The sequence below is a fragment of the Bombina bombina genome, chromosome 11 (assembly GCF_027579735.1).
Source record: "Bombina bombina isolate aBomBom1 chromosome 11, aBomBom1.pri, whole genome shotgun sequence".
Taxonomy (NCBI): domain Eukaryota; kingdom Metazoa; phylum Chordata; class Amphibia; order Anura; family Bombinatoridae; genus Bombina; species Bombina bombina.
This window is the reverse complement of record NC_069509.1, coordinates 3,207,005-3,228,536: the sequence shown is the minus strand read 5'-3', so window position 1 is coordinate 3,228,536 and position 21,532 is coordinate 3,207,005. Positions and strand designations below refer to the sequence as shown.

Genomic DNA, 21,532 nt, shown 5'->3' with positions numbered 1-21,532 from the left:
CTCTCCTTCACCAGTGCACCCTGTAGGGCATCCCAGCTTTGTTTGTACTTCTGGTAACGGCCTACAGGGTCTGACCGATGCCTGTAATTGTTGAGGAGGGAGGATGTTGGAGGTCGAATAAATGATGTGATGCAGTCAGGTGAGGAGCTGAAACAGCTGGAGGCTTGCGATTCCCCAACAGAAGATGTCCCAGTAGTTCCATCCATACTTTCCGTCTCACTGTAGACGAACGATTCATCACTCACATGAGTCAGTCCATCATTCTTTCTGCGCAACACTTTGCGTGTCATGGTTGGTGGTCTTTGAGACCCTGGTACTTGGGTAGGAACATTCACTGTGTGTTTGCAGTAGGTGTCTTGTTCCCTATGACAATCTCCCCACTCTGCGCTTGAAGAGGAGACCCAAGGTGACAGCCGACCCCAGTCAGAGTGAGGCTCAGGTGGGGGATTTGCAAGGGTGATGCTCTGCGTTTTGTCTGCTTGCCTTTGAACTGCAGATCCCCTAACTCCGTTAGCCATTAGTCTCTCAAGGTCCTGCTTGAATTCTAAGAGTTTGTGGTGAGGGACATCTGCAAACCCTAGCAGAGACAGCTCTGCACGCAGTTCCTCCTCAGAGACGGTTAGTGGATCTGTGTCACATGAATGTTCTGAGTGATTCACAGTCTCGTGGGAATGATCTCCTGTAGGAATTCCGAAAGTGAAGTTGTCTACAGACCGACTCAAATCAGAAGGGTGACCTAGAAGCCATTGTGGTCTCTCTTGCTTGGACATCTCAGACTCAAGAAGACTAGAGCAGGGCACTGAAAATATACATAGAAATCCAACACAAAATAAATCTCACACCACCACGCACATTATTGTACAACACAAAATAAATCTCACACCACCACGCACATTATTGTACAACACAAAATAAATCTCATACTACGCACAATAGTGTACAACACAAAAACAAAATGTATGCTTACCTGATAAATGTCTTTCTTTCCTGGCATGGAGAGTCCACAAATCCATTACAATTACAAGTGAGAATTCAACTCCTGGCCAGCAGGAGGAGGCAAAGAGCACCCCAGTACAGCTGTTAAGTGTCACTCCCATTACCCATAATCCCCAGCCATAGGAAAAAGAAGATGACACAAGGGTATAGAGGTGCCTGAGGTTTATACAAAAAAAAGCAGTCAACTGAAATTAAGGTTGTGGACTCTGTATGCCAGGAAAGAAAGAAATTTATCAGGTAAGCGTACATTTTGTTTTCTTTCCAATGGCATGGAGAGTCCACAAATCCATTCCAATTAATAGTGGGAACCAATACCCAAGCTAGAGGACACAGAATGGAAGGGGGGGGGGGAAGAAGATAGAACAAGACAGGCGGAACTAAACAGAAGGCACCACCACTTGAAGGACTTTTCTCCCAAAGGAAGCCTTAGCCGAGGAAACCGTATCAAATTTATAGAATTTGGAAAAAGGTATGCAATGAGGACCAAGTGGCTGCTTGCAGATTTGCTCCACAGAACCTTAATTTTTGAAAGCCCAGGAAGAAGAGACAGTCCTAGTGGAATGAGCCTAAATTCTCTAAGGAGGCTGTTGTCCAGCTGTCTTATAAGCTAACCAGATAACAACTCTCAACAGAGAGAAAGTGAAGTAGAAGGGGCCTTCTGACCCTTACGCTTACCAGCAAAAGCAACGAACAGGGCAATGGATTGCTGAAAATCTATGGTTGCTTGCAGATAAAAAATTTTAGAGCAAGCACCACATCTGGGTTATGCAACAGACGTTCCTTCTGAGAAGAAGAGTTAGGACAAAAGGAAGAAAAAAAAAAGATTTCTTGATTAATGTTGGGATCCGACATTACCTTAGGAAGGAATCTCAACTCAGTAAGAAGGACCGCCTTATCTGCATGAAAAGTAAGGCAAGGAGAATCACATTGTAGAGCCGAAAGCTCAGAGACTCTACAAGCAGAAGAAATAGCAAAGAGAAATAAAACTTTACAGAACAACTTACTATCAACCGAATGCATAGGCTCAAACGGAGCCTGATGTAAAACTCTAAGAACAAGGGTAAGACTCAATGGAGGAGCAACAGGTTTAAACACAGGACTGATTCTGATCAAGGCCTGAACAAATGATTGAACATCTGGCAGATCTGCCAAACATTTGTGTAAAAGAATTGACAGTGCAGAAATCTGACCCTTTAGAGTACTGACTGACAAACCTTTCTCCAGACCATCCTGAAGAAAGTATAAAATGCGGGAGATCCACACCCGACTCCAAGAGAAACCCTTTCGCACCAATAAAAAAAGGTATTTACGACATACCTTATGGTAAATCTTACGAGTAAAAGGTTTACGAGCTTGAAGCATGGTATCATGATGATCTCAGAAAAACCACGCTAGCTAAGACTAGGCGTTCAAACTCCAAGCAGTCAGCTTCAGAGAATCTAGATTTGGAGGAAGGGACCCTGAAGTAGAAGGTCCTTCCTCAGAGGCAACCTCCAAGAGGGAAGAGATTACATCTTCACCAGATCCGCAAACCAGATCCTGCGAGGCCAGATAGGAGCTATTAGAATCACAGACGTCCTTTCCCGTTTGATACAAGCTATAACTTGAGGAAGGAGGGCAAACTGAGGGAACAAGAATGCTAGATCGAAGTCCCAAGGAGCCGCTAGAGCATTGATCAGAACTGCTTGAGGTATTCATGATCTTAACTCGTACCTTGGAAGCTTGGTGTTTAGATGAGACGCCATCAGATCCAACTCCGGAAGACCCCACCTTAGTAAAGGGTCTGGGAGGCATTACAACCGACAGGGCCATGGGGGGGGGGGGTCTGAACCCATGGCTCTGAGTCTTCTATCCTGATTGCTTGTGTGTTGAGCCACAGACAGTTCTTAAAAATACTTCCGGATGAAGGGCCCACTCCCCTGAATAAAAGGTCTGCTTCCCAGTTGTCCACCCCTGGGGTGTGAATGGCAAAAGATGACAATCATGAGATTCCGTCACTGAAGCATGCAAGTCACCTTCTTCATAGCTAAGGAACTCCAAATTCCTCCCTGGTGGTTGAAATACATCACTGAGGTTATGATGTCCGACTGGAATCTGATAAACCGGACCAAAACACAGTAGAAGCTAAGCTGTTAGAGCATTGAAAAAGAGACTCCTCAAGTCCAAAGACCCTGAGCCTTTAAAGAACCCCAAACTGCTCCCCAGTCTAAAAGGCTGGCATCTGTGGTCACAATCTCCCAAGAAGGTCTCAGGAAGCATGTGTCCCGAGACAGATGGTCCTGGGAGATCCACCAGGTGAGTCTTTCGTCAGGGAGTTCAGAACTATCCTCTGAGAGAGGTCAGATTGTTGTTATCCGTTTCATTGACTGAGCATGCATAACTGTAAAGGTCTCAGATGGAAACAAGGAAAATTAATAAAATGTCCATGGAAGCAACCATTAGACCAATTACTTCCATACACCGAGCCACTGAAGGACAGATAGAGAACTGAAGAGAAAGACAAGAAGTTTAGATTTCTAACTTCGGTCAAGAAAACCTTCATGGACAGTAAAAGGAATTCCCATAGGGGAAAAAACATGTCTTGGTGCCCAGCAATAAGAATGTATCTGATCTATACATTTTCTGAGTATAAAAGGGGGGATAAAACAGGTAAATGTTTAAATCCCTAAAATACTACCCTTAAAGAGAATAGAAGGAAACACACAGCGTAAGCATATAAATGCTTAACAATATCCAGAATATATTTCTTCTGAAAACAAGATGGGAATAAAACATGGAAATGTTAATCATCCCAAAAAATAAACCTCTACTGAGGACGGAGAGGGAATTTTTTTTTAAATGTACAGTAGAAGACTGGAAAGATAAGCAGAAATGCTGCATATAACTAATATCAAGATCCCTAATCCAAATAAAAGTACAGTAGAAAAGGACACAATAAGCAATCATAATGCGTATTAATTATATAAATCATCAAACAAAGAGGTCACATGAAAAGACCTACAGCTCCAGCCAATAAATAAATCATAAGGGACAAAGAATGTCACAGACATTAGAGAAGGATAATAATAATAAAGTAATCCTATTAACCTAAATAAGGATAAATATACAGTATATTTATATAAGAATTGGAGTATGATACATTAAATCACACGTCACCGATATTAACAAATATCACCTCAATATGAGTAAAATAAAATAGTATTTCTATAAAAATAAAAATAAATAAAAAAAAGACAGAAATAAAATATATTAGTGTCTTAAAAACACTAGGAAGTGAAGTATGATACATTGAAACCATACATACGAGTCACAGATAATAGGATGATATCCCCTCAATAAGACCGTTAAAATACAGGGATCCTGTACCATAAAGAATAACTATATAATGAAATAATATCCGCACACACATAAAATATAAAAATGTGAATTGATAATATTAGGAGCCTCAAGAAATATGTATAAAATAAAATGAGCATGATGGCGGCCAATACTAGGAAAACACGGTACTTTCAGGAGGAAAAGAAACAACAACTGCATTTACATATTTCTGAATGCAAAATAAAATAGTTTGTATTCCTTATCCTCTTTGAGGTATTAGAGTCGCCATAATATAAACTTAAACGGCCCAGTCCCAAAGGGAGAAAACGCCTCTTCTGCATAAGCAGTGCAGAGGAAGGCGCCAGAAGCATTAATGGCGGGTCAAAAAGGTCAGCTAAGATTACATCTAGATGGGCACTCCATACCCCCGCACTATACACTGGCCCCTGCCAGAGACAGCCTAGTCAAATTGCCATAGTGCAAACCTATACTTCTAGCCCAATAATGGGAAGATAACATTTCCATGCCATTTAAGGCACTGCTCCATCGCTAAAGTACAATCACTTGATATATTCCTGAACCCTTTTGTCTGTGAACAGAGCACCAAGAGAGAGAAAACAAAACCACAGTGATAAAACATCTTCACTTATAATAGGGGAAAAAAGTCTCAACACTAACAAGGAGACCTGTGGAGAGTGAAGCGCTGAAAGGAGGGCAAACAAATGGCGCTACAAAGCGTTTATAACATCACCTCACTGCCATCATGCCGGATAAAATGACACCAAGATTATAAAACAAGCGCATTTTATTAAGCAGCATAATGCCCGCGCAGACGCATACAGCTGTGTTAAGGAGATACTAAGGGGATAGATCGCTAAGTCTATAAAATCTCAAGGTCCCACTGGAGTCTTCTACAGCAGTGCGCCAATCTCCATGAGAATATGAAGTGTGCAACAACGCAGGAGATAAAATTGCGGCACTAATAAAAAACAAACATCCCAGATAGGCAGTTAAAAGAGCTTCGGCTGCACAGATCTCATGCCAAAAAAGCTCTACATGTAAGGGAATTTAAAAAAAGAAAAAGTTTAACCCCACACAAGGAGTACAGAGTAATATTCCCTTAAATCCCCTTCCAGGGATACATAACATACACAAGTTCCTCAATAAGGAGTGGAAAAGGGCCGCATACAAACACCCTACCTGAGGGATCAGGAGCTGCCAGCCTACTCGAATACTAGCGTGCAGTTGTCTCTGATTCATTGTAGTAAAGAGAGATGAAACCGCCGCCCCAGGGAGGGAGATCTACATCCGGCTTCACTAGAAGTCATATGTTCTGGCTAACATATCTCCTTCCCTCCTTGCCCACCCTCAATAGAGAGTACCCTGCAAATAAATAAAAATCCCTCACCCTTACTGCCTCATTTTTTAGACCACAAGCCATGGGGAAAGGGATACAGGGACTCACGGTTAGAAGTCTTAATTCTTCTCACCAACTGCAGGTGTGACTAGCAGTCAAAGAAAAAGCAGAGTAACCAACCCTGGTTTTCTATATAGGGGTAGCATAAGTGTTTGAAGGTAAGCAAGGACTACCTCGCCATTTCCCCAACTACTAAAAGCCACCATTACTCTTACTAAAGAGAATTACATGGACACAGCATAGCCCCAATCCTTGCTTGCAGGGAAAATGACCCATTAAAGGATAAAATCTTTTCAGACACCATCTTTGCACATCCTCACAATATACAAAGGCAAAGAAGGACTGGGGATTATGGGTAATGGGAGTGACACTTAACAGCTCTGCTGGGGTGCTCTTTGCCTCCTCCTGCTGGCCAGGAGTTGAATTCCCACTAGTAACTGGAATGGGTTTGTGGACTCTCCATGCCATTGGAAATAAATAAATCTCACACCACGCACATTATTGTACAACACAAATTGCCTAGTGCTGTAAACTATTTTCTAACATACCAAAAACTATTTTATCAGCCGGTTACTTTATATGCACTGTATATCTGCAGGGAGTAGTGTATCAGCCGGTTACTATATATGTACTGTATATCTGCAGGCAGTAGTGTATCAGCCGGTTACTATATATGTACTGTATATCTGCAGGCAGTAGTGTATCAGCCGGTTACTATATATGTACTGTATATCTGCAGGCAGTAGTGTATCAGCCGGTTACTTTATATGTACTGTATATCTGCAGGCAGTAGTGTATCAGCCGGTTACTTTATATGTACTGTGTATCTGCAGGGAGTAGTGTATCAGCCGGTTACTATATATGTACTGTATATCTGCAGGGAGTAGTGTATCAGCCGGTTACTTTACATGTACTGTTTATCTGCAGGCAGTAGTGTATCAGCCGGTTACTTTATATGTACTGTGTATCTGCAGGGAGTAGTGTATCAGCCGGTTACTATATATGTACTGTATATCTGCAGGGAGTAGTGTATCAGCCGGTTACTTTACATGTACTGTATATCTGCAGGCAGTAGTGTATCAGCCGGTTACTTTATATGTACTGTATATCTGCAGGGAATAGTGTATCAGCCGGTTACTTTATATGTACTGTATATCTGCAGGCAGTAGTGTATCAGCCGGTTACTTTATATGTACTGTATATCTGCAGGCAGTAGTGTATCAGCCGGTTACTTTATATGTACTGTATATCTGCAGGCAGTAGTGTATCAGCCGGTTACTTTATATGTACTGTATATCTGCAGGCAGTAGTGTATCAGCCGGTTACTATATATGTACTGTATATCTGCAGGCAGTAGTGTATCAGCCGGTTACTTTATATGTACTGTATATCTGCAGGGAGTAGTGTATCAGCCGGTTACTTTATATGTACTGTATATCTGCAGGGAGTAGTGTATCAGCCGGTTACTTTATATGTACTGTATATCTGCAGGGAGTAGTGTATCAGCCGGTTACTTTATATGTACTGTATATCTGCAGGCAGTAGTGTATCAGCCAGTTACTTTATATGTACTGTATATCTGCAGGGAGTAGTGTATCCGCCGGTTACTTTATATGTACTGTATATCTGCAGGCAGTAGTGTATCAGCCGGTTACTATATATGTACTGTATATCTGCAGGGAATAGTGTATCAGCCGGTTACTTTATATGTACTGTATATCTGCAGGGAGTAGTGTATCAGCCGGTTACTTTATATGTACTGTATATCTGCAGGCAGTAGTGTATCAGCCGGTTACTTTATATGTACTGTATATCTGCAGGCAGTAGTGTATCAGCCGGTTACTATATATGTACTGTATATCTGCAGGCAGTAGTGTATCAGACGGTTACTTTATATGTACTGTATATCTGCAGGCAGTAGTGTATCAGCCGGTTACTTTATATGTACTGTATATCTGCAGGGAATAGTGTATCAGCCGGTTACTATATATGTACTGTATATCTGCAGGCAGTAGTGTATCAGCCGGTTACTATATATGTACTGTATATCTGCAGGCAGTAGTGTATCAGCCGGTTACTTTATATGTACTGTATATCTGCAGGCAGTAGTGTATCAGCCGGTTACTATATATGTACTGTATATCTGCAGGCAGTAGTGTATCCGCCGGTTACTTTATATGTACTGCAGGGAGTAGTGTAACAAACTATGTAGCAGGGTCAGAGAAGCTGCAACAAATATATACTTTGTAGAGACAACACAGAGCCAGTAATATAAGTCAGCAGCTATCTGGGCTAAGCACAAAAAGTATCTACTAATCAGCTATTGCAGAAGCTCCGCCCAGCCTAGAACCCTCCCCACCCCCCTCTCTCTCTCAGCTGTACAACCCTCCCCCATCTCTCTCTCTCAGCTGTACAACCCTCCCCTGTCTCTCTCTCTCAGCTGTACAACCCTCCCCTGTCTCTCTCTCTCTCAGCTGTACAACCCTCCCCCATCTCTCTCTCTCAGCTGTACAACCCTCCCCTGTCTCTCTCTCTCAGCTGTACAACCCTCCCCTGTCTCTCTCTCTCAGCTGTACAACCCTCCCCTGTCTCTCTCTCTCTCAGCTGTACAACCCTCCCCTGTCTCTCTCTCTCTCAGCTGTACAACCCTCCCCTGTCTCTCTCTCTCTCAGCTGTACAACCCTCCCCTCTCTCTCTCTCTCTCAGCTGTACAACCCTCCCCTGTCTCTCTCTCTCTCTCAGCTGTACAACCCTCCCCTGTCTCTCTCTCTCTCTCTCAGCTGTACAACCCTCCCCTGTCTCTCTCTCTCTCTCAGCTGTACAACCCTCCCCTGTCTCTCTCTCTCTCAGCTGTACAACCCTCCCCTGTCTCTCTCTCTCTCAGCTGTACAACCCTCCCCTGTCTCTCTCTCTCTCTCAGCTGTACAACCCTCCCCTGTCTCTCTCTCTCTCTCAGCTGTACAACCCTCCCCTGTCTCTCTCAGCTGTACAACCCTCCCCTGTCTCTCTCAGCTGTACAACCCTCCCCTGTCTCTCTCAGCTGTACAACCCTCCCCTGTCTCTCTCAGCTGTACAACCCTCCCCTGTCTCTCTCAGCTGTACAACCCTCCCCTGTCTCTCTCTCTCTCTCTCAGCTGTACAACCTCCCCTGTCTCTCTCTCTTCTCTCAGCTGTACAACCCTCTCCCTGTCACTCGTCTCTCTCTCTCTCAGCTGTACAACCCTCCCCTGTCTCTCTCTCTCCTTCTCAGCTGTACAACCCTGTCTCTCTCTCTCTCAGCTGTACAACCCTCCCCTGTCTCTCTCTCTCTCAGCTGTACAACCCTCCCCTGTCTCTCTCTCTCTCAGCTGTACAACCCTCCCCCATCTCTCTCTCTCAGCTGTACAACCCTCCCCTGTCTCTCTCTCTCAGCTGTACAACCCTCCCCTGTCTCTCTCTCTCAGCTGTACAACCCTCCCCTGTCTCTCTCTCTCTCAGCTGTACAACCCTCCCCTGTCTCTCTCTCTCTCAGCTGTACAACCCTCCCCTGTCTCTCTCTCTCTCAGCTGTACAACCCTCCCCCCTCTCTCTCTCTCTCTCAGCTGTACAACCCTCCCCTGTCTCTCTCTCTCTCTCAGCTGTACAACCCTCCCCTCTCTCTCTCAGCTGTACAACCCTCCCCTGTCTCTCTCTCTCTCTCAGCTGTACAACCCTCCCCTGTCTCTCTCTCTCTCAGCTGTACAACCCTCCCCTGTCTCTCTCTCTCTCAGCTGTACAACCCTCCCCTGTCTCTCTCTCTCTCTCAGCTGTACAACCCTCCCCTGTCTCTCTCTCTCTCTCTCTCTCAGCTGTACAACCCTCCCCTGTCTCTCTCTCTCAGCTGTACAACCCTCCCCTGTCTCTCTCAGCTGTACAACCCTCCCCTGTCTCTCTCTCTCTCAGCTGTACAACCCTCCCCTGTCCTCTCTCTCAGCTGTACAACCCTCCCCCTGTCTCTCTCTCTCTCTCGCTGTACAACCCTCCCCTGTCTCTCTCTCTCTCTCAGCTGTACAACCCTCCCTTGTCTCTCTCTCTCTCAGCTGTACAACCCTCCCCTGTCTCTCTCTCTCAGCTGTACAACCCTCCCCTGTCTCTCTCTCTCTCAGCTGTACAACCCTCCCCTGTCTCTCTCTCTCTCAGCTGTACAACCCTCCCCTGTCCTCTCTCTCTCTCAGCTGTACAACCCTCCCCTGTCTCTCTCTCTCTCAGCTGTACAACCCTCCCCTGTCTCTCTCTCTCTCAGCTGTACAACCCTCCCCTGTCTCTCTCTCTCTCAGCTGTACAACCCTCCCCTGTCTCTCTCTCTCTCAGCTGTACAACCCTCCCCTGTCTCTCTCTCTCTCAGCTGTACAACCCTCCCCTGTCTCTCTCTCTCTCAGCTGTACAACCCTCCCCTGTCTCTCTCTCTCTCAGCTGTACAACCCTCCCCTGTCTCTCTCTCTCTCAGCTGTACAACCCTCCCCTGTCTCTCTCTCTCTCAGCTGTACAACCCTCCCCTGTCTCTCTCTCTCTCAGCTGTACAACCCTCCCCTGTCTCTCTCTCTCTCAGCTGTACAACCCTCCCCTGTCTCTCTCTCTCTCAGCTGTACAACCCTCCCCTGTCTCTCTCTCTCTCAGCTGTACAACCCTCCCCTGTCTCTCTCTCTCTCAGCTGTACAACCCTCCCCTGTCTCTCTCTCTCTCAGCTGTACAACCCTCCCCTGTCTCTCTCTCTCTCAGCTGTACAACCCTCCCCTGTCTCTCTCTCTCTCAGCTGTACAACCCTCCCCTGTCTCTCTCTCTCTCAGCTGTACAACCCTCCCCTGTCTCTCTCTCTCTCTCAGCTGTACAACCCTCCCCTGTCTCTCTCTCTCTCAGCTGTACAACCCTCCCCTGTCTCTCTCTCTCAGCTGTACAACCCTCCCCTGTCTCTCTCTCTCTCTCAGCTGTACAACCCTCCCCTTTCTCTCTCTCTCTCAGCTGTACAACCCTCCCCTGTCTCTCTCTCTCTCTCTCTCTCTCAGCTGTACAACCCTCCCCTGTCTCTCTCTCAGCTGTACAACCCTCCCCTGTCTCTCTCTCTCAGCTGTACAACCCTCCCCTGTCTCTCTCTCTCAGCTGTACAACCCTCCCCTGTCTCTCTCTCAGCTGTACAACCCTCCCCTGTCTCTCTCTCAGCTGTACAACCCTCCCCTGTCTCTCTCTCTCTCAGCTGTACAACCCTCCCCTGTCTCTCTCTCTCAGCTGTACAACCCTCCCCTGTCTCTCTCTCTCTCTCTCAGCTGTACAACCCTCCCCTGTCTCTCTCTCTCTCTCTCTCAGCTGTACAACCCTCCCCTGTCTCTCTCTCAGCTGTACAACCCTCCCCTGTCTCTCTCTCTCTCAGCTGTACAACCCTCCCCTGTCTCTCTCTCTCTCTCAGCTGTACAACCCTCCCCTGTCTCTCTCTCAGCTGTACAACCCTCCCCTCTCTCTCTGCTGTACAACCCTCCCCTGTCTCTCTCTCTCTCAGCTGTACAACCCTCCCCTGTCTCTCTACTCTCACTGTACAAACCCTCCCCTGCCTCTCCTCTCTCTCTCTCAGCTGTACAACCCTCCCCTGTCTCTCTCTCTCTCTCAGCTGTACAACCCTCCCCTGTCTCTCTCTCTCTCTCAGCTGTACAACCCCTCCCTGTCTCTCCTCTCTCTCAGCTGTACAACCCTCCCCTGTCTCTTCTCTCTCTCTCTAGCTGTACAACCCTCCCCTGTCTCTCTCTCTCTCAGCTGTACAACCCTCCCCTGTCTCTCTCTCTCTCAGCCGTTACAACCCTCCCCTGTCTCTCTCTCTCTCTCAGCTGTACAAACCCTCCCTCGTCTCTCTCTCTTCTCTCTCAGGCTGTACAACCCTCCCCTGTCTCTCTCTCTCTCTCTCAGCTGTACAACCCTCCCCTGTCTCTCTCTCTCAGCTGTACAACCCTCCCCTGTCTCTCTCTCTCTCTCTCTCTCAGCTGTACAACCCTCCCCTGTCTCTCTCTCTCACAGCTGTACAACCCCTCCCTGTCTCTCTCTCTCTCTCAGCTGTACAAACCCTCCCCTGTCTCTCTCTCTCTTCAGCTGTACAAACCTCCCCCTGTCTCTCTCTCTATCTCAGTCCTGTACTAACCCCTCCCCTGTCTCTCTCTCTCTCTAGACCTGTACAACTCTCCCATGTCTCTCTCTCTCTCTCAGCTGTACAAACCCTCCCCTGTCTCTCTCTATCTCTCTCAGCTGTACAACCCTCCCCTGGTCTCTCTCTCTCTATCAGCTGTACCCAACCCCTCCCTGTCTCTCTCTCCTCTCTCAGCTGTACAAACCCTCCACCTGTCTCTCTCTCTCTCTCAGGCCTGTACAACCCTCCACTGTCTCCTCTCTCTCATCTCAGCTGTAACAACCCTCCCCTGTCTACTCTCTCTCTCTCAGCTGTACAACCCTCCCCTGTCTCTCTCTCTCTCAGCTGTACAACCCTCCCCCTGTCTCTCTCTCTCTCCTCAGCTGTACAACCCTCCACCTGTCTCTCTCTCTCTCTCAGCTGTACAACCCCTCCCCTCGTCTTCTCCTCCTCCTCAGCTGTACAACCTCCCCTGTCTCTCTCTCTCTCTCTCAGCTGTACAACCCTCCCCTGTCTCTCTCTCTCTCTCAGCTGAACAAACCCACCCCTGTCTCTCTCTCTCTCAGCTGTATCAACCCTCCCCCTGTCTCTCTCTCTCTCAGCTGTACAACCCGCCCCTGTCTCTCTCTCTCTCAGCTGTACAACCATCCCCTGTCTCTCTCTCTCTCAGCTGTACAACCCTCCCCTGTCTCTCCCCCTCTCTCAGCTGTACAACCCTCCCCTGTCTCTCTCTCTCTCAGCTGTACAACCCTCCCCTGTCTGCTCTCTCTCTCAGCTGTACAACCCTCCCCTGTCTCTCTCTCTCTCAGCTGTACAACCCTCCCCTGTCCTCTCTCTCTCGCTCAGCTGTACAACCCTCCCCCTGTCCTCTCTCTCTCTCAGCTGTACAAACCCTCCCCTGTCTCTCCTCTCTCTCTGCTGTACAACCCTCCCCTGTTCTCCTTCTCCTCTCTCAGCTGTACAAACCATCCCCCTGTCTCTTCTCAGCTGTAACCCTCGATAATCTCTCTCAGCTGTACAACCCTCCCCTGTCTCTCTCTCTCTCAGCTGTACAACCCTCCCCTGTCTCTCTCTCTCTCAGCTGTACAACCCTCCCCTGTTCTCTCTCTCTCTCAGCTGTACAACCCTCCCCTGTCTCTCTCTCTCTCAGCTGTACAACCCTCCCCTGTCTCTCTCTCTCTCAGCTGTACAACCCTCCCCTGTCTCTCTCTCTCTCAGCTGTACAACCCTCCCCTGTCTCTCTCTCTCTCAGCTGTACAACCCTCCCCCTGTCTCTCTCTCTCTCAGCTGTACAACCCTCCCCTGTCTCTCTCTCTCTCAGCTGTACAACCCTCCCCTGTCTCTCTCTCTCTCAGCTGTACAACCCTCCCCTGTCTCTCTCTCTCTCAGCTGTACAACCCTCCCCTTTCTCTCTCTCTCTCAGCTGTACAACCCTCCCCTGTCTCTCTCTCTCTCAGCTGTACAACCCTCCCCTGTCTCTCTCTCTCTCAGCTGTACAACCCTCCCCTGTCTCTCTCTCTCTCAGCTGTACAACCCTCCCCTGTCTCTCTCTCTCTCAGCTGTACAACCCTCCCCTGTCTCTCTCTCTCTCTCAGCTGTACAACCCTCCCCTGTCTCTCTCTCTCTCAGCTGTACAACCTCCCCTGTCTCTCTCTCTCTCAGCTGTACAACCCTCCCCTGTCTCTCTCTCTTCAGCTGTACAACCCTCCCCTGTCTCTCTCTCTCAGCTGTACAACCCTCCCCTGTCTCTCTCTCTCTCAGCTGTACAACCCTCCCCTGTCTCTCTCTCTCTCAGCTGTACAACCCTCCCCTGTCTCTCTCTCTCTCAGCTGTACAACCCACCCCTGTCTCTCTCTCTCTCAGCTGTACAACCCTCCCCTGTCTCTCTCTCTCTCAGCTGTACAACCCTCCCCTGTCTCTCTCTCTCTCAGCTGTACAACCCTCCCCTGTCTCTCTCTCTCTCAGCTGTACAACCCTCCCCTGTCTCTCTCTCTCTCAGCTGTACAACCCTCCCCTGTCTCTCTCTCAGCTGTACAACCCTCCCCTGTCTCTCTCTCTCAGCTGTACAACCCTCCCCTGTCTCTCTCTCTCTCAGCTGTACTAACCCTCCCCTGGCTCTCTCTCTCTCAGCTGTACAACCCTCCCCTGTCTCTCTCTCTCTCAGCTGTACAACCCTCCCCTGTCTCTCTCTCTCAGCTGTACAACCCTCCCCTGTCTCTCTCTCTCTCAGCTGTACAACCCTCCCCTGTCTCTCTCTCCTCACTGTACAACCCTCCCCTGTCTCTCTCTCTCTCACTGTACAACCCTCCCCTGTCTCTCTCTCTCTCAGCTGTACAACCCTCCCCCTGTCTCTCATCTGTCTCCTGTCTCTCTCTCAGCTGTACAACCCTCCCCAGTCCTCTCCTCTCTCAGCTGTACAACCCTCCCCTGTCTCTCTCCTCTCTCAGCTGTACAACCCTCCCCTGCTCTCTCTCTCTCAGCTGTACAAACCCTCCCCTGACTCTCTCTCTCTCAGCTGTACAACCCTCCCCATCTCTCTCTCTCTCTCAGCTGTACAACCCTCCCCTGTCTCTCTCTCTCAGCTGTACAACCTCCCCTGTCTCTCTCTCTCGCTGTACAACCCTCCCCTGTCTCTCTCTCAGCTGTACAACACTCCCCTGTCTCTCTCTCTCTCAGCTGTTACCACCTCCCCTGTCTCTCTCTCTCTCTCAGCTGTACAACCCTCCCCTGTCTCTCTCTCTCTCTCAGCTGTACAACCTCCCCTGTCTCTCTCTCTCTCTCAGCTGTACAACCCTCCCCTGTCTCTCTCTCTCTCAGCTGTACAACCCTCCCCCTGTCTCTCTCTCTCTCAGCTGTACAAACCCTCCCCTGTCTCTCTCTCTCTCTCAGCTGTACAACCCTCCCCTGTCTCTCTCTCTCTCTCAGCTGTACAACCCTCCCCTGTCTCTCCTCTCTCTCAGCTGTACACCCTCCCCTGTCTCTCTCTCTCTCTCAGCTGTACAACCCTCCCCTGTCTCTCTCTCTCTCAGCTGTACAACCCTCCCCTGTCTCTCTCTCTCTCAGCTGTACAACCCTCCCCTGTCTCTCTCTCTCAGCTGTACAACCCTCCCCTGTCTCTCTCTCTCTCAGCTGTACAACCCTCCCCTGTCTCTCTCTCTCTCTCAGCTGTACAACCCTCCCCTGTCTCTCTCTCTCTCTCAGCTGTACAACCCTCCCCTGTCTCTCTCTCTCTCTCAGCTGTACAACCCTCCCTGTCTCTCTCTCTCTCTCTGCTGTACAACCCTCCCCTGTCTCTCTCTCTCTCAGCTGTACAACCCTCCCCTGTCTCTCTCTCTCTCAGCTGTACAACCCTCCCCTGTCTCTCTCTCTCTCTCTCTCTCAGCTGTACAACCCTCCCCTGTCTCTCTCTCTCAGCTGTACAACCCTCCCCTGTCTCTCTCTCTCTCAGCTGTACAACCCTCCCCTGTTGTCTATCTCTCCTAGCTGTACAACCCTCCCCTGTCTCTCTCTCTCTCTCTCTCAGCTGTACAACCCTCCCCTGTCTCTCTCTCTCTCTCTCTCAGCTGTACAACCCTCCCCATCTCTCGCTCCCCAGCTGTACAACCTCCCTGTCTCTCTCTCTCTCTCTCAGCTGTACAACCCTCCCCATCTCTCGCTCCCCAGCTGTACAACCCTCCCCTGTCTCTCTCTCTCTCTCTCAGCTGTACAACCCTCCCCTGTCTCTCTCTCTCAGCTGTACAACCCTCCCCTGTCTCTCTCTCTCTCTCAGCGGTACAACCCTCCCTGTCTCTCTCTCTCTCTCTCTCAGCTGTACAACCCTCCCCTGTCTCTCTCTCTCTCTCTCTCTCTCTCTCAGCTGTACAACCCTCCCCTGTCTCTCTCTCTCTCAGCTGTACAACCCTCCCCATCTCTCGCTCCCCAGCTGTACAACCCTCCCCTGTCTCTCTCTCTCTCTCTCTCTCAGCTGTACAACCCTCCCCATCTCTCGCTCCCCAGCTGTACAACCCTCCCCTGTCTCTCTCTCTCTCTCTCTCTCAGCTGTACAACCCTCCCCTGTCTCTCTCTCTCAGCTGTACAACCCTCCCCTGTCTCTCTCACTCTCTCTCTCTGCTGTACAACCCTCCCCTGTCTCTCTCTCTCTCTCAGCTGTACAACCCTCCCCTGTCTCTCTCTCTCTCTCAGCTGTACAACCCTCCCCTGTGTCTCTCTCTCTCTCTCTCTCTCTCAGCTGTACAACCCTCCCCTGTCTCTCTCTCTCTCTCAGCTGTACAACCCTCCCCTGTCTCTCTCTCTCTCTCTCTCAGCTGTACAACCCTCCCCTGTCTCTCTCTCTCTCAGCTGTACAACCCTCCCCTGTCTCTCTCTCTCTCAGCTGTACAACCCTCCCCTGTCTCTCTCTCTCTCAGCTGTACAACCCTCCCCTGTCTCTCTCAGCTGTACAACTCTCCCCTGTCTCTCTCTCTCTCTCAGCTGTACAACCCTCCCCTGTCTCTCTCTCTCTCTCTCTCAGCTGTACAACCCTCCCCTGTCTCTCTCTCTCTCTCAGCTGTACAACCCTCCCCTGTCTCTCTCTCTCTCTCAGCTGTACAACCCTCCCCTGTCTCTCTCTCTCTCTCAGCTGTACAACCCTCCCCTGTCTCTCTCTCTCCTCAGCTGTACAACCTCCCCTGTCTCTCTCTCTCTCTCAGCTGTACAACCCTCCCCTGTCTCTCTCAGCTGTACAACCCTCCCCTGTCTCTCTCTCTCTCTCTCAGCTGTACAACCCTCCCCTGTCTCTCTCTCTCTCTCAGCTGTACAACCCTCCCTCTCTCTCTCTCTCTCAGCTGTACAACCCTCCCTGTCTCTCTCTCTCTCTCTCAGCTGTAAACCCTCCCCTGTCTCTCTCTCTCTCAGCTGTACAACCCTCCCCTGTCTCTCTCTCTCTCAGCTGTACAACCCTCCCCTGTCTCTCTCTCTCTCAGCTGTACAACCCTCCCCTGTCTCTCTCTCTCTCAGCTGTACAACCCTCCCCTGTCTCTCTCTCTCTCAGCTGTACAACCCTCCCCTGTCTCTCTCTCTCTCAGCTGTACAACCCCTCCCCTGTCACTCTCTCTCTCTCAGCTGTACAACCCTCCCCTGTCTCTCTCTCTCTCAGCTGTACAAACCCTCCCCTGTCTCTCTCTCTCTCAGCTGTACAACCCTCCCCTGTCTCTCTCTCTCTCAGCTGTACAACCCTCCCCTGTCTCTCTCTCTCTCAGCTGTACAACCCTCCCCTGTCTCTCTCTCTCTCAGCTGTACAACCCTCCCCTGTCTCTCTCTCTCTCAGCTGTACAACCCTCCCCTGTCTCTCTCTCTCTCAGCTGTACAACCCTCCCCTGTCTCTCTCTCTCTCTCAGCTGTACAACCCTCCCCTGTCTCTCTCTCTCTCAGCTGTACAACCCTCCCCTGTCTCTCTCTCTCTCTCAGCTGTACAACCCTCCCCTGTCTCTCTCTCTCTCTCAGCTGTACAACCCTCCCCTGTCTCTCTCTCTCTCTCAGCTGTACAACCCTCCCCTGTCTCTCTCAGCTGTACAACCCTCCCCTGTCTCTCTCTCAGCTGTACAACCCTCCCCGTCTCTCTCTCTCTCAGCTGTACAACCCTCCCCTGTCTCTCTCTCTCTCTCAGCTGTACAACCCTCCCCTGTCTCTCTCTCTCTCTCAGCTGTACAACCCTCCCCTGTCTCTCTCTCTCTCTCAGCTGTACAACCCTCCCCTGTCTCTCTCTCTCTCAGCTGTACAACCCTCCCCTGTCTCTCTCTCTCTCAGCTGTACAACCCTCCCCTGTCTCTCTCTCTCTCAGCTGTACAACCCTCCCCTGTCTCTCTCTCTCTCAGCTGTACAACCCTCCCCTGTCTCTCTCTCTCTCAGCTGTACAACCCTCCCTGTCTCTCTCTCTCTCAGCTGTACAACCCTCCCCTGTCTCTCTCTCTCTCAGCTGTACAACCCTCCCCTGTCTCTCTCTCTCAGCTGTACAACCCTCCCCTTTCTCTCTCTCTCTCAGCTGTACAACCCTCCCCTTTCTCTCTCTCTCTCAGCTGTACAACCCTCCCCTTTCTCTCTCTCTCTCAGCTGTACAACCCTCCCTGTCTCTCTCTCTCTCAGCTGTACAACCCTCCCTGTCTCTCTCTCTCTCAGCTGTACAACCCTCCCTGTCTCTCTCTCAGCTGTACAACCCTCCCCTGTCTCTCTCTCTCTCAGCTGTACAACCCTCCCCTGTCTCTCTCTCTCTCAGCTGTACAACCCTCCCCTGTCTCTCTCTCTCTCAGCTGTACAACCCTCCCCTGTCTCTCTCTCTCTCAGCTGTACAACCCCTCCCCTGTCTCTCTCTCTCTCAGCTGTACAACCCTCCCCCTGTCTCTCTCTCTCTCAGCTGTACAACCCTCCCCTGTCTCTCTCTCTCTCAGCTGTACAACCCTCCCCTGTCTCTCTCTCTCTCAGCTGTACAACCCTCCCCTGTCTCTCTCTCTCTCAGCTGTACAACCCTCCCCTGTCTCTCTCTCTCTCTCAGCTGTACAACCCTCCCCCCTCTCTCAGCTGTACAACCCTCCCCCACTGTCTCTCATCTCTCTCCAGCTGTCACAACCCTCCCCTGTCTCTCTCTCAGCTCGTACAACCCCCTCCCATGTCTCATCTCTCAGCTGTTCAACCCTCCCCTGTCTCTCTCTCTCTCTCAGGCTGTACCAACCCATCCCCTGTCTCTCTCTCTACTCTCTCCGCTGTACAAACCCTCCCCTGTCTCTCTCTCTCTCAGCTGTACAACCCTCCCCTGTCTCTCTCTCTCTCAGCTGGTACAACCCTCCCCTGTCTCTCTCTCTCTCAGCTGTCACAACCCTCCCTGTCTCTGTCTCTCTCAGCTGTACAACCCTCCCCTGTCTCTCTCTCTCATCAGCATGTACAACCCTCCCCCCCTCTCTCAGCTGTACAACCCTCCCACTGTCTCTCTCTCTCTCAGCTGTACAACCCTCCCCCCTCTCTCAGCTGTACAACCCTCCCCTGTCTCTCTCTCTCAGCTGTACAACCCTCCCCTGTCTCTCTCTCTCTCAGCTGTACAACCCTCCCCTGTCTCTCTCTCTCTCTCAGGCTGTACAACCCTCCCCTGTCTCTCTCTCTCTCTCAGCTGTACAACCCTCCCCTGTCTCTCTCTCTCTCAGGCTGTACAACCCTCCCCTGTCTCTCTCTCTCTCTCAGCTGTACAACCCTCCCCTGTCTCTCTCTCTCTCTCTCTCTCAGCTGTACAACCCTCCCCTGTCTCTCTCTCTCTCTCAGCTGTACAACCCTCCCCTGTCTCTCTCTCTCTCAGCTGTACAACCCTCCCCTGTCTCTCTCTCTCTCAGCTGTACAACCCTCCCTGTCCTCTCTCTCTCAGCTGTACAAACCCTCCCCTGTCTCTCTCTCTCTCTCTCTCTCTCTCTCTCAGCTGTACAACCCTCCCCTGTCTCTCTCTCTCTCTCTCTCTCAGCTGTACAACCCTCCCCTGTCTCTCTCTCTCTCTCTCTCTCTCTCAGCTGTACAACCCTCCCCTGTCTCTCTCTCTCTCTCAGCTGTACACAACCCTCCCCTGTCTCTCTCTCAGCTGTACAACCCTCCCCTGTCTCTCTCTCTCTCTCAGCTGTACAACCCTCCCCTGTCTCTCTCTCTCAGCTGTACAACCCTCCCCTGTCTCTCTCTCTCTCAGCTGTACAACCCTCCCCTGTCTCTCTCTCTCTCAGCTGTACAACCCTCCCCTGTCTCTCTCTCTCTCTCAGCTGTACAACCCTCCCCCCTCTCTCAGCTGTACAACCCTCCCCTGTCTCTCTCTCTCTCTCATCTGTACAACCCTCCCCTGTCTCTCTCTCTCTCTCAGCTGTACAACCCTCCCCTGTCTCTCTCTCTCTCAGCTGTACAACCCTCCCCTGTCTCTCTCTCTCTCAGCTGTACAACCCTCCCCTGTCTCTCTCTCTCTCTCAGCTGTACAACCCTCCCCTGTCTCTGTCTCTCTCTCAGCTGTACAACCCTCCCCTGTCTCTCTCTCTCTCAGCTGTACAACCCTCCCCTGTCTCTCTCTCTCTCTCAGCTGTACAACCCTCCCCTGTCTCTCTCTCTCAGCTGTACAACCCTCCCCTGTCTCTCTCTCTCAGCTGTACAACCCTCCCCTGTCTCTCTCTCTCAGCTGTACAACCCTCCCCTGTCTCTCTCTCTCAGCTGTACAACCCTCCCCTGTCTCTCTCTCTCAGCTGTACAACCCTCCCCTGTCTCTCTCTCTCAGCTGTACAACCCTCCCCTGTCTCTCTCTCTCAGCTGTACAACCCTCCCCTGTCTCTCTCTCTCTCAGCTGTACAACCCTCCCCTGTCTCTCTCTCTCTCAGCTGTACAACCCTCCCCTGTCTCTCTCTCTCTCAGCTGTACAACCCTCCCCATCTCTCGCTCCCCAGCTGTACAACCCTCCCCTGTCTCTCTCTCTCTCTCAGCTGTACAACCCTCCCCTGTCTCTCTCTCAGCTGTACAACCCTCCCCTGTCTCTCTCTCTCTCAGCTGTACAACCCTCCCCTGTCTCTCTCTCTCTCTCAGCTGTACAACCCTCCCCTGTCTCTCTCTCAGCTGTACAACCCTCCCCTGTCTCTCTCTCTCTCAGCTGTACAACCCTCCCCTGTCTCTCTCTCTCTCAGCTGTACAACCCTCCCCTGTCTCTCTCTCTCTCTCAGCTGTACAACCCTCCCCTGTCTCTCTCTCTCTCAGCTGTACAACCCTCCCCTGTCTCTCTCTCTCTCTCAGCTGTACAACCCTCCCCTGTCTCTCTCTCTCTCTCAGCTGTACAACCCTCCCCTGTCTCTCTCTCTCTCAGCTGTACAACCCTCCCCATCTCTCGCTCCCCAGCTGTACAACCCTCCCCTGTCTCTCTCTCTCTCAGCTGTACAACCCTCCCCTGTCTCTCTCTCTCTCTCTCAGCTGTACAACCCTCCCCTGTCTCTCTCTCTCTCAGCTGTACAACCCTCCCCTGTCTCTCTCTCTCTCAGCTGTACAACCCTCCCCTGTCTCTCTCTCTCTCTCAGCTGTACAACCCTCCCCTGTCTCTCTCTCTCTCAGCTGTACAACCCTCCCCCTGTCTCTCTCTCTCTCAGCTGTACAACCCTCCCCTGTCTCTCTCTCTCAGCTGTACAACCCTCCCCTGTCTCTCTCTCAGCTGTACAACCCTCCCCTGTCTCTCTCTCTCTCTCAGCTGTACAACCCTCCCCTGTCTCTCTCTCTCTCAGCTGTACAACCCTCCCCATCTCTCGCTCCCCAGCTGTACAACCCTCCCCATCTCTCGCTCCCCAGCTGTACAACCCTCCCCTGTCTCTCTCTCTCTCTCAGCTGTACAACCCTCCCCTGTCTCTCTCTCAGCTGTACAACCCTCCCCATCTCTCGCTCCCCAGCTGTACAACCCTCCCCATCTCTCGCTCCCCAGCTGTACAACCCTGTTTTGGGTCTCAGTACCGGAGCTCACCTGGGTTCCTTGTGTATATCCCGCGGGTTCCAGGCAAACTGCAGCGCTGAATCTAACGGTCGCTTTACAGCGCTGGTTTCCTAGTAACGCTCCGACGTCATGAAATATTGACAATTCGGTAGCGTCTCAACCAATGAGAGACGGAGTAAGGTTACCATAGAATAGAGAGTGGCGAGATAAACCTCCTGCAAACAGA

General features: G+C 50.5%; 1 protein-coding gene across 1 annotated transcript in view; it reads right to left on the bottom strand.

Moving 5' to 3' along the window:
* Window positions 1-21,420, bottom strand: part of HYLS1 (HYLS1 centriolar and ciliogenesis associated) — a 21,672-nt gene extending 252 nt beyond the window's left edge. The window contains exons 1-2 of the mRNA XM_053695135.1: window positions 21,337-21,420; window positions 1-799 (exon numbers count right to left, since the gene is read on the bottom strand). The exon at window positions 1-799 is cut by the window's left edge and continues 252 nt beyond it. Coding sequence (XP_053551110.1) covers window positions 1-770 — 770 coding nt within the window. The 5' untranslated portion in view covers window positions 771-799; window positions 21,337-21,420. The remainder of the gene's footprint in view (window positions 800-21,336) is intronic.
* Between the last annotated feature and the right edge of the window lie 112 nt (window positions 21,421-21,532).